The 11,233-nt window shown below is 39.3% G+C and overlaps 1 protein-coding gene across 2 annotated transcripts; it reads right to left on the minus strand.

The window, feature by feature from the left end:
• Nucleotides 1-693: 693 nt before the first annotated feature.
• On the minus strand, nt 694-7,749 carry Sec61g (SEC61 translocon subunit gamma). Of its 2 annotated transcripts, XM_048435464.3 has the most exons (4): nt 7,599-7,748; nt 6,308-6,407; nt 4,651-4,753; nt 694-881 (listed from the first exon to the last, which is right to left on the minus strand). In XM_048435464.3, the coding sequence occupies exons 2-4, from the start codon at nt 6,399-6,401 to the stop codon at nt 872-874; spliced, it is 207 nt and encodes a 68-aa protein (XP_048291421.1). In that variant the 5' UTR covers nt 6,402-6,407; nt 7,599-7,748; the 3' UTR covers nt 694-871. The 2 variants fall into 2 exon arrangements, with proteins under 2 accessions (XP_048291421.1, XP_085548360.1); XM_085692234.2 differs by lacking the exon at nt 694-881 and having other exon boundaries at nt 4,647-4,753; nt 7,599-7,749.
• Between the last annotated feature and the right edge of the window lie 3,484 nt (nt 7,750-11,233).

Consider the following 11,233-nt stretch of genomic DNA (forward strand, 5'->3'; position numbering starts at 1 on the left):
CAATAAGCTGAGAATGCCAACATTCCTGGGGGTGTGACTAGTTAGTACACCTTGGGAAGGAAACTCACTTCCAGACTTTAACCAGGATTTTCAGGAAACTGTGTCAAGTATCACCCAAAGTTCCGCATGATTATCTGTTGACAATTTGAGTGCAATATGGACAAAATTACTATCCTACCTCCAAAGTAATGTGTTCACTACCTGTCCCATTCTTCACTTGCTTTGTTCCTACTACAGCAAAACATCCGTCACAAGATGCTACCTATGATTTTAATGTGTCACTCCAAAAATCACATGGAAATTTAATCTTCATTACAGACTACTGAGGTCGTGTCTGTAGGAGGTGATTAGTTCACAAAGCATGCCCCCTGTAGGTGGGATTATGACTCCTATTAAAGCCTCACAGTGCTGTTTGGCCTTCAGCCACATTGAGTGCTGCAGGCCACTCTGTGAAGCACTGAGACCAAGTAAGTACTCAGCAGACCCTGCATCCGTTAGCACCTACACTTGAACTCCATAGCCTTTAGAATGTGAAAATTTATTACCTACAAATTATCCAGCTTCCGGCATTCTGTTATAGCCCAAGCAGTCTAAGGAAGAAAAGCATCTCAATTTACAATACTTCAGCAGTTAACTTAATTTTTCCTTCAAACCAAAAGGCTCAAGAAAATAAAATCCAGTATAACCTCTCACTAAATTTGATAAATGTTTATCATGGGAAAAAATGTTTATTTTGAAATTATTTTAGTTTAGAAATACAAAACCTCTTGGGGAGGGGAAAAAAAAGAAAAACACAAAGTATACAGGCAACTTTTTACTTCATAAGCTTCTCACACCCTCATTGCTCCTAGTTCCAGCGAAGCGGAAGCACTCAGCCACCCCTGAAAAAGAAAGAGAAATGGTCCCTTTTAAGCAGAGTACAGTAATAATCATCTGAAACGCAGCACGCTGTGATCTTATGAAATCAAACCCAGCTTCAAGAGAACAACCTCTCATTCTGTCCCAAGACAGCAGAAAAGAATAATACTGATTAAAATCTGACTCCGAAAGGTCCTTAATGATGGCCTGGCTTTGGGCAGACGTATTTTAACACTCATTATGCTCCTTTGGGAAATGTCATTTTGGAACAGTCTGACATGTCTTTCTAAACTAACAAACACATTAATTACACAAGAAGTTTTTCAGTTTTACATGACGTACAAGTAACAACCCAGTTTAAAAAAAAAAAAGACTGCAGATGGGCACCGCTGCTCCCAGTCACTAGTCTCTAGCAGAGATTCTGAATCTGCTTTAAGCACAAGGAAAACAAAACTACCATTTCCACAGAAGACCTCCTCAATTTAAAAGCATGACGTTAGGATCTATTCTAGTGCTATGATGTCAACATTACCAGCTGAAAAGTATATACCCAAGTATACACTTTACAGTTACTTTATGTTATGAGGCTGCATTGCAATAATGTACTAACACGTTTCATTCTCCTTTGAACTATAGTACTGCATACATAATTTTCACTCTGATTGTAAAAGAAAACAAAAACTCAAAAACCACCCCCCAGAAGTCTATCCCGAGGGAAAACTGTGTTTAGAATGCAAGCTAGTGAGAAGCTTGGGGCTGTATTCCTCCTGCCATCCTCTCAGAATGGTTTAAATCATTTCAAGCTTCTAAACAATTTCTTTCAGTTCTATAGCTGCTGTAGTGCAATACGGGAAGTGAACTGTTTTCTATAGTCCCCTCCCAACCCCCCCCCAAAAAAATCTGCTTTATTTATTTGGCTTTCACTTTGGGAAGAAAATATTAAGTGGTGAATAACTTGTAAAACAATGACGAATCTTTTTAACTACAAAATATAAAAGCTTTCCCCGCAGCTAGCCAGGCGGCTATCATCGCAACCGTCTCCTACGCTGCTCTAGCACTTGTGAGGCACTCAAGTTACTCGCTGTCTCTGCCTCGACTTCTTCCCGAGGATGAGATGAGCTGCTCACATCTGACAAAAACTGAACCAGGGTAAATCTCAGCAGCAGTTGTTATCACCCGCATGTGCACTAGAAAAGGACAGTCTTTACTTAATTCTACTAATACTGATTCAGTGTTTTTAACACCTACATAAATACCAATCTATATCTGTGTGCACGTGACTGTATGCACTCTCACGAAGATTAGGACCATTACAAAAGCCTCTGCTCCCAGCCTCTAATGCTGACTGTTCTTCTGTCCCATTTACCAAGTGAAAACTCAGCACGTGAGAATCAAGGTCAGGCCCTCACCAGAGCCGGAATCCACTATAACATTATGAACTTGCATTTCAGAAAGAATAAAATTTGTATCTGCTAATCACCCAGTCTTGGAGATTTTGTTATAGCAGCCCAAAAGACCATGACAGAGAGCATCCGATATACAATATTCATTAGTTTTTTTCCCTATAAATCAAAATAGTCAGTGTCAAAGGAAAAAAAAGCATCATTACTCTATATTATTAGAACTGACTAATTGTCTACAGGGGAAAATACTTATTTTGAAATAAGTATAGTTTAGAAATAAAACACTCCAGGGAAGGGATGGCAAAAAGAGGAAAAAAAGTAATAGGCAGATAAGTAATAGGCCTGCTTCCAAACTCCCAATCTTGGTACAACAGACACACATATCAAGGTATGACCCAAGTTCACCCAGCTTCTGCCAAGAAAGATAAAAGCATTCTGCTAAGTTAAGTGAATGTTTAGGGGGAAAAAGAAAACTACATTAAAAAAGAAAGAAAAATAAGCAAAGCTTCATTTGTTGTTCTGGAGGGCAAAGTTAAGGACATCATCACAGAAAACAAGCTTTGTGTCATTAAAACACCTTCACACCAACTAACATTTGGCCCTGGCTGTAGCACGAGGAAAGAGGATGCATACACACACTGACTTGAGAAGCTACTGCACTTCTTTCCCACGGAGAAGACAACTGTGGCCCAGACTCTGGTTTCTACTCCAAAATCTCTCCAAGATCCCACAATTCCAAAGTTGGCCTTTCTCATTAATCATACAAATGGTTTTCAATGGACAGAAAAAGATTCAATAACTTGGTTCCTTCCAGTTTTGTTCTTTTTTTTGATACATGGTTTCATTATATAGCCCAGGCTGGCCTCTTCCTGCAGCAATCCTCCTGCCCCTGATATTCTAGCCCAAAGGTGGAGGATTTTAGACATATACCAAGCAGTCCATCTTAATCCTATACAGAACTCTTTAGCATCCACTTTTGTCTAAACCCATCTAATAGTATGTATTTAGTCACATGCCACGTAAAAAACAACTCCACTGATATTAGTGGTAAAATATGTACTATTGAAGAGATTATAAAAATTAAGGGGTTTCCTAAATAGATCTAAACTTTACCACCTGTAAAGTCCAAATTTATTAGTTTCAAATCGAAGAGGAAGCTGAAACATTATAACTACAAAATTATAGACTACAGAAGAAGTCAGAGAGCTGCTCAGTCATTAAAAGCATGTGTTCTCTTATAGAGGACTGGGGTTCAGTTCCCAGCAACCATTCCAGGCAATTACAAACAATTTGTAATTTCAGCTCCAAGGAATTCAGCGGTCTTTTGTGCCCCCAAAGGAACACTGCACTCACATGTACATACCCCAATACAGGTATACAGTTAAAACACAAAATACATTTTAAAAAGTCTAGAGTATGTGGAGAAACTCACACCAAGTCTTTCAACTAAACTCTTTGTAAATAAATACGGTTTCTCTAACTTTTCTATGCCACAATATGTACCAATTTTCTATGCCATAATATAATCTACAATGAATTTTAAGAGCAAAAGCATATGGCAAAAAAGAGAGTAGAATATTTTCTCTCAGACTTCTCTCCTTTGTTACCTAAACACCCTGTCAACAACACCAGCGTTTCAATAACAAATTATCAGCTGGATACTTACTTTTCTTAAGGTCTTACATGACATCTGAAGTCATGAACTTATAATTCAAGAAAGAAACACTGAGCCCGGTGGTGGTGGCGCACGCCTTTAATTCCAGCACATGGGAGGCAGAGGCAGGCAGATCTCTGTGAGTTTGAGGTTAGCCTTGTCTACAAGAGCTAGTTTCAGGACAGGCTACAAAGCTACAGAGAAACCCTTTCTCAAAAAACAAACAAACAAACAAAAAAACCCAAAAAGAATGAAAGGGGAAAAAAAAAGAAAGAAATACTGTCCTTACACAGAATGGTAATTAAACTGCCTAAAGTTATGACAGGTACCAAGCAACAAGAAAAGGATGTAGGCAATCCGGTTGTCAGATTTCTACCAAAACAGTGATTTTTCCCCCCCAGATTAAACGTGGGTTCTCTGCACCTTAAGAAGATCAAGGAGATCAGGACTTGTCATGAATCTAGTCTGTCACTGAATACTTGGCGGTGATTTGATGTGCCTTTAATTTACTTTGATACTGGAAAACTTGATTAAACAAAATTCCTAGCTCACTAGTTGCTATAAAGATTGTATTAGACATAAAAGCATTTTGAAAGTATTATAAGATATACAATACCAGTATATTATTAAAATACCCTGGGTCATGTCTGTACATTAATAAAATGGGCTGATCTGCAACTCAAATGGTTTCATCTGCAGTCACTGCTAGATAGTCTATTTTATAAAGTTACTTACACAATAATGTTATTAATAGGGATATGGATCAGTTTCACAAAGAAGCCAATGAATCCCATAATAGCAAATCCTATGGCTGTGGCCATGGCAATCTTCTGGAATTCTGAAAATAAAACACAAAATTTGCATCAACTTTTTTGGTATGAAATAAAGCTATTAGCAATATTAATAAAGTTAGCAGCATACAATCTGATTGGTAGATACATAATTTTAAAAATGAAGAAAAAGTGGAAGTAGTAATGGTACAAAACTTGACTTACAGGTTTTTAAATTCTATACTTTGTTGGCATTTAAAAGAAACACAGAAATGAAGTTATGCTCGAGAGTTCATCAACAAACACTAAAAGTATATATTAGTCTCAGTGACCAAAATGAAGAACAAAAACAAAGGACTGAGGTAAGCATACAAAGTGCTTTGTATCCTAACTTACTGTAACATATTGATCATAACAATAAATTGTAGCTTTGGGTACATTATTGACAATTAAGTTGTCTTTAATACCACGATGAAGTAAAAGGTAAGAACTGAAAATTCAAATTCAGGTCAGCAGTTTTATAAAAAGTTTTCAACTCAGGTATATTTCAGTCCTAATCTATCTCCCAAGGACACATCCCCTGACTGTCTAACCTAGCTCTTCTATTATGTGCTACCAGATCTCATTATCTTCCTTCATTCCTATCAAGGAAAAATCGAAATGTGTAACTGCACTTATTGGATGGTTATCACTGACAGACCCACAGCTTCAGGAGAATAAAAACCAGTATCTATTATTTTATTTAGGTATTTGATGTGTGCTAGCTAGTTTTATGTCAATTTGGCATGAGCTAGTCATCTGACAGAAGGGAACTCAAATTGTGAAAATGTCTCTATGAGATTCAGCTGTAGACAGGCAAGCCTGTAGTGCACTTATAATTAGTGACTGAGAGGGAAGGACCCTGCCCATTGTAGGTGGGGATAACCCTGGCCTGGTAATCCTGGGTTTTTTAAGAAAGCAGGCTGAACAAGCCGTGAGGAACAAGCCAATAATCAGCACCCTTCCATGGCCTATGCATCAGCTCCTGCCTATATGCTCTGCCCTGTTTGAATACCTCACTTGGCTTCCTTCAATGGACTGTGATTCAACATATGTAAACCAAATATAGCTTCTGGTCATAGTGTTCTGTCACAGCAACACTAACCCTAAGATAATATGTTACTCCATTATAGTCTGCCTCAAGTTCTAACCTACCAATTCATGAATTAAAGTAGACAAGTTCTAGCAGATCATTTAAGCTATGACATAAGAAAACAAAATAAGATGTCTACGTTGTAATAACCACACCATTAATTTCATGTTAAAGTTTTATTCACTAGAGGGCAGAACAGGGAAGATGCCAAAGGCTTCCACACACTAGCAATATGGAAGATACTAAAATATGACTATATGATAAGGATGAAAAGCCCTTAATAATGCCATACCACAGAACAGAACTTTAAGCGGTTCTTGCTAAGGACATAAAGAAAGGGCAATGGTGGTGACATCAATGCATCAATGCTCAGCAGCACTTTATCACTGAGCTGATTCCCAGCCCTGCAAAGACGAATCAGCAGATGTTAACACAAGACTTAGGAAACGCAAGGATTTAGCTTTTTCTCTCATGGTGAAAATATTATTACCTTTTCTGTCGGGCTTGGTGCATCTTTTAACCAGCCGAATTGAGTCCTTTACGAACTGCCGACTTGGCTCAACAAACTGCATTACCTGATCCATGGCTGACTGTTTAAAACAATCAAAGTAAAAACATGAGACTCGTTAGAATTCTCTCAGATATTAGGCCTTGTTGAGTTACATACAAAGGAAAGTTGAGCAATGGTGAATTCAATTCATAAAAAAAGCAACATTATAATAACATAATAAACAGTGTTCATTTTTTGTCATTCAAGAAAACATGAGACTACAGACAAGCAAGCACATTAATTAACAAGAATGTGATTCAATAATAAAACAGCTCTGGGAGCCACGGGTAAGGGAGCCATGGTATTTGTACTTCATTTCCAGCTCTTGGAGGTCAGATGAAAACATAAACCCCATTAAGCCCCAGTTTCCTTATCTAAGTCGGAGCAGTGGACAACATGAAACAGTTAAGGCTCACACTAAGAAATCTATATCCACATCTTAATTTTTTAAAAAAAGCAATGGAATGCTTGTTTTCTCAGTGTTTCACTTAGTTGTCCTTGAAGTCCAACCGCCCTAAAATCCACACTAGACCAATCACTGCGCTTGATGTTAAAGGAGAGCCATTAATCCACCAAGAGACCCCTTGATGCAGACTCTTGACCAACTAAACTTGAACTCAATTTCACAAGACAAGCTCACCGTCAGGTTCAGGGCAGCAGGCTCTGGAAGCCGCAAGAGACTGAGTTCACTAAAAGGGCTGGCCGGGAAGTTCAGGCTGCACTCCCAGATCTGGAAGCTAAGTCCTTAGGGTCCATGAACTATCGGAAACCTCCTCTACATAGGTCTTGACTAGATACTTCCACCTGAGACCAGGTAGATAGATCCTGGATTTGGTCGTGTTCGTGGATGAATGGCTCTCTGTCCACCAGCCCATCAGCGACCCAGTCCAAATGACTTGTCCCTGGTCCCGCAGTTCCCAGGTCTCAGCTCCTGGCCTCTGGGCTCATCAATGGCACCCTCGTCCCCCCAGCCCGCCCATACCGTGGCTCCCTCGCCCTCCACTCCCCCTGTCCTCACGGCCACTCATTCCATGGTCCCTTCGTCCCCAGACCCCCTCGCTCCCTGGGCCCGCTCACTCCAAGCCCCGGTTGTCCCGGCGGCCCTTCGAATCCCCAGGGCCTCCTCGTCCCCCGGTCCCCTCGCACCCCCACCCGCCCATGCGGCCACCCCTTAGCTCCCTGGGCCCGGGACAAGCTCTCCCCGGCCCTCCACCCAGGACAAAAGTCTTACTTGCGGGACGGCAGCTTGAGGAGGATAAGACACGTAGCTTTGGAGAGGACTGAGCCCAACGGAACCGGAAGCTGGTTTTCCACAGCCCGCCCATTGCTCCTTTCAATTGGTCCGTCACGCTGAGAAGTCAGTGCGCCTGCGCAGTGCTACGTGTGTGTCCCCGGGCTTCCGGAGCGAGGAGACACCGGTCTTTCCAGCACTAGGAACTCCTGTCGGGTTCCTTTTCCCTGCAGTCACCTCCCGGACTCGGCGCAGCCTCTCCAGCAGCCTTAACGTAAATTCATGAAATGGTCGAGTGTCTGCTTTACAGCTCTGAGTCTCCCTGCTGTGCTTGTAAATAATGTCACTGGTGTAAAATGGAACAAGCCTCGTTGCGTGAACGACTTAAATTCAAAATAATCTCCCTTCCCGGAAAGTGACTTTCTGCTCTTAGTAATGGATATTTAGCGGGAATTAAAGTCTATCTAGCAGTTTCTCATTAGCTATGAGGATTTAGATGTATTGTAGGTGTTAGCAATCTCCTAGTGCAATACTTTTGGGTCATTTCTGAGTTAATGTGTTCCCCAGATAATCTTGATTTGCTCCATCATTAGGGTAAAAGCCAACCTCAGAGCTTTGAAGAGGTTTGTTGTTGTTGTTTTATTTTGTTGCTTTATTTCATGAGCAGCATACTGCAGTCGGGTACTCTGATTGCAATACTTTGCTTTCATGTGGAAGAAAACCCAAAAATCTACCATCATGTATTTGAACAACCTATTAAAACTTTATACCAGTTACTACCACAGATACAGTTTTCAGAATAACATTAAGTATCACGTTGGACAATTGCATCTTTAGTATTTGGAGAAGCTCTGTTTTTAAAATCCAACAGAAACAATTAGAGTTCGTCTTTTTAATTCAGAGTTTGTGCCCACATATTGGGAAATGAGAACTGTCATCCTAGCATAACTTGGCATTTGGCCATGGAAGGGGTTAAGTGCAGCTACTTAATGTATAACATTCTAAGTTTTTCCATACTTATTCCAGTATTACCATGCATCTATATCCCAGCACTTGAGAATAGGAGGTGAGTAGATGTTCAAAGTCATGTTTAGCCTCATAAAGAGTTGATGGACAGCCTGGGTTACATGAAATTCTGTCTCAAAACAAAAGCAAAAATGATGTTAAAAATGTAAGACCAGCCTTAAATACTGCAAACAAATATGCCAGAAAAGTGAATGATGTATTAATGTGACATTAAAATAATTAATCCATAAGAATTCTGAAGAGGAACTAGTAAAACATTAAGTACAAGTTTTAAAACCATTCAGATCAATATAACCACCTTGTGGTGGTTGTTATCAAATTGACATAATATCGAGTAACCTAGGAAAAGAACCTCTGGGCATGCCTGTGAAGGATTATCTAGATTAGGTGAGCCCAACCCCCTTTCTCTCAGGCCCCTTTTTGCTCTGGCTCAGGATCCCAGAGTATCAACATTAAAAAAAAAAATGAAGTTAAGATCATATTACTAAATGAGAGAAGCCCATGTGAGAAGGCTATATACTGTGGTTTTAGATGTTACTCTGCAATTATATGATACCCTGCAAAATCCAAAACTACAAGGGACAGAAAAAGAGGAACAGCTAATACCAGGAGCTTGGATGCAGAAAGGAGGGAGCAGTAGAGCGCAGGAGACTGCTAGTGCAGTTTAGACTTCTGTGCAATATTGCAGGAGTAGCATCTGATGTGTCTGTCAGAGTCTCGAGAATTACACAGAGAATGGACCCTACTGTGAACTGCATGTGTTAGTTAACAATAGATCCATATTAGTTAATCATTTTTTGTAAAAGATGTCTGCTATACTAGGTAAAAAAAATAGATGAAAAAATATATAACTATAGACAAATCATACTTTATATAAGAAAAATGCTGTACTAGTGAACTGCTTTTTATTAGTACCAGGAAGGAAATTCTATTAAATGCACAAACTTAGAGACAACAAAAACAAGGGAGCCCTTTCCAACTCAATGCTTGAGGTCAAAAGTGTACCCAATCTCCAGTCTTCCAGGTAAGTCCAGATACAGAACTTCCTAGACTGCTAATGGATAGAATCCATTGAATAATCTATGCACGTATAAGAAACATAATTTGTCATGCTCAAGAAGGATTTCTTCAAAATGATAGAAGTGTGTTATTTGGATATAATGATCCCATTTATTCACTTGTCAGAGTGCTGCCAGAGAAATCATAAGCCATATACTCTTAAAATATATAGTATTTAGATATTTAGAGGGAATGTATGCAAGTCCTTGAAATAGATAGTATATAGATCAATAAAACTAAAGGGAGGATTCTTTTCAAAAAATCACTATTTTTAGAAATGCTAGATTGGCTTAATATTTGCAAAATCAATCAACTTGTTAGCAGAAAATGAAGCAGGGTGTGAAGGGTTTTTAACTTTTACGGAACAAGAGGGAAAACTGCACCTGACAAAGTTTAACCCACACTCAGGACTAAAGTTTTCACCAAAGTGGTAGTGAACGGGAGCTCCCTCAAATGAATAAAGAACTTTTAAAAGCTGCACCGTGCCATATTTGATAGCAAAAGATTAGATTTATTTTTCCAAAGATTAGGATCCTGGCTTCACACACACCCCTTCCCTTCAGGCTCTCCTGGAAAACATGAGCATAAACAGGACAGAAAATATTACATTGAAGAAAAAACACTTTGGTAAACACAAGGAGTGGATATGGTGTAAGTCTGCTGAAATGAACTAAATCAAGTTGATAGACAGTGAAAGAAAACATTCTGCCAGAGACAGGGACTGGGAGTACTGTTGTCTGTAAACAGGCCCAGGGATAGTGTTGCAAAGCAAACGAAGCATTCTGAGTCTTGTGTTGGCTGCGGGGCGAAGACACTTGCTGCAAATCCTTGAACTCATAATTCTCAGGATTGTGCCTTTTTTTGTATTTAGTGATTGTTTGGATAATTATACAATGCGTGAAAATGTGATTTTGATCGTTATATGTCTTAGGTAAGGTTAGTGTCTTTTGTGATAAAACACCATGGCCAAAAACAAACCGGAAAGGACGAAGATTATTTGGTTTACACTTATACATCATCATTCATCATTGGCTAGGATAGGATAAGAACTTAGAGGCAGGAGCTGATACAGAGACCATCGAAGATGCTGCTTACTGGCTTGTTCATCATAGTTTCTTATAAAACCAGGACCACCAGCCCAGAGATGGCACCATCCACAATAGGCTGGCTCCTCCCCCAATAATCAGTAATTAAAAAAAGTAATTAAGAAAATCAGGCTTGCCTACAGCCTGATCTTATGGAGGTACTTTCTCAATTGAAGTTCCTTCCTATCCAATGACTCCAGCTTGTTTCAAGTGGATACAAAACTAGCCAGTACATTATATTACAGTATATTCATTTATAATAATAGTGTATTAGTTAAAATAGACTAGCTGGGTGTATGACAAACTCTAAACTCAATTTTGTGTAATTATCATGTACAAACAAGGAGTGGAAAAGTATAAAAGAATATATACATGTATTTGTACTATTTTGTTTGAATATTGCAACAAAAATTAAAATATGTATTAGGGAACATTTATTAAACGTTGAAACATGGTGATGCACAT

Source organism: Myodes glareolus, chromosome 8 (assembly GCF_982192425.1).
Source record: "Myodes glareolus chromosome 8, mMyoGla1.1, whole genome shotgun sequence".
NCBI lineage: Eukaryota > Metazoa > Chordata > Mammalia > Rodentia > Cricetidae > Myodes > Myodes glareolus.

Coding starts and splice junctions, on each gene's coding strand:
- Sec61g (XM_048435464.3), bottom strand. CDS start 6,401: ATGGATCAGGTAATGCAGTTTGTTGAGCCAAGTCGGCAGTTCGTAAAG. Junction 4,754..6,307: donor CACCAAGCCCGACAGAAAAG/GTAATAATATTT, acceptor TTTTATTTTCAG/AATTCCAGAAGATTGCCATG.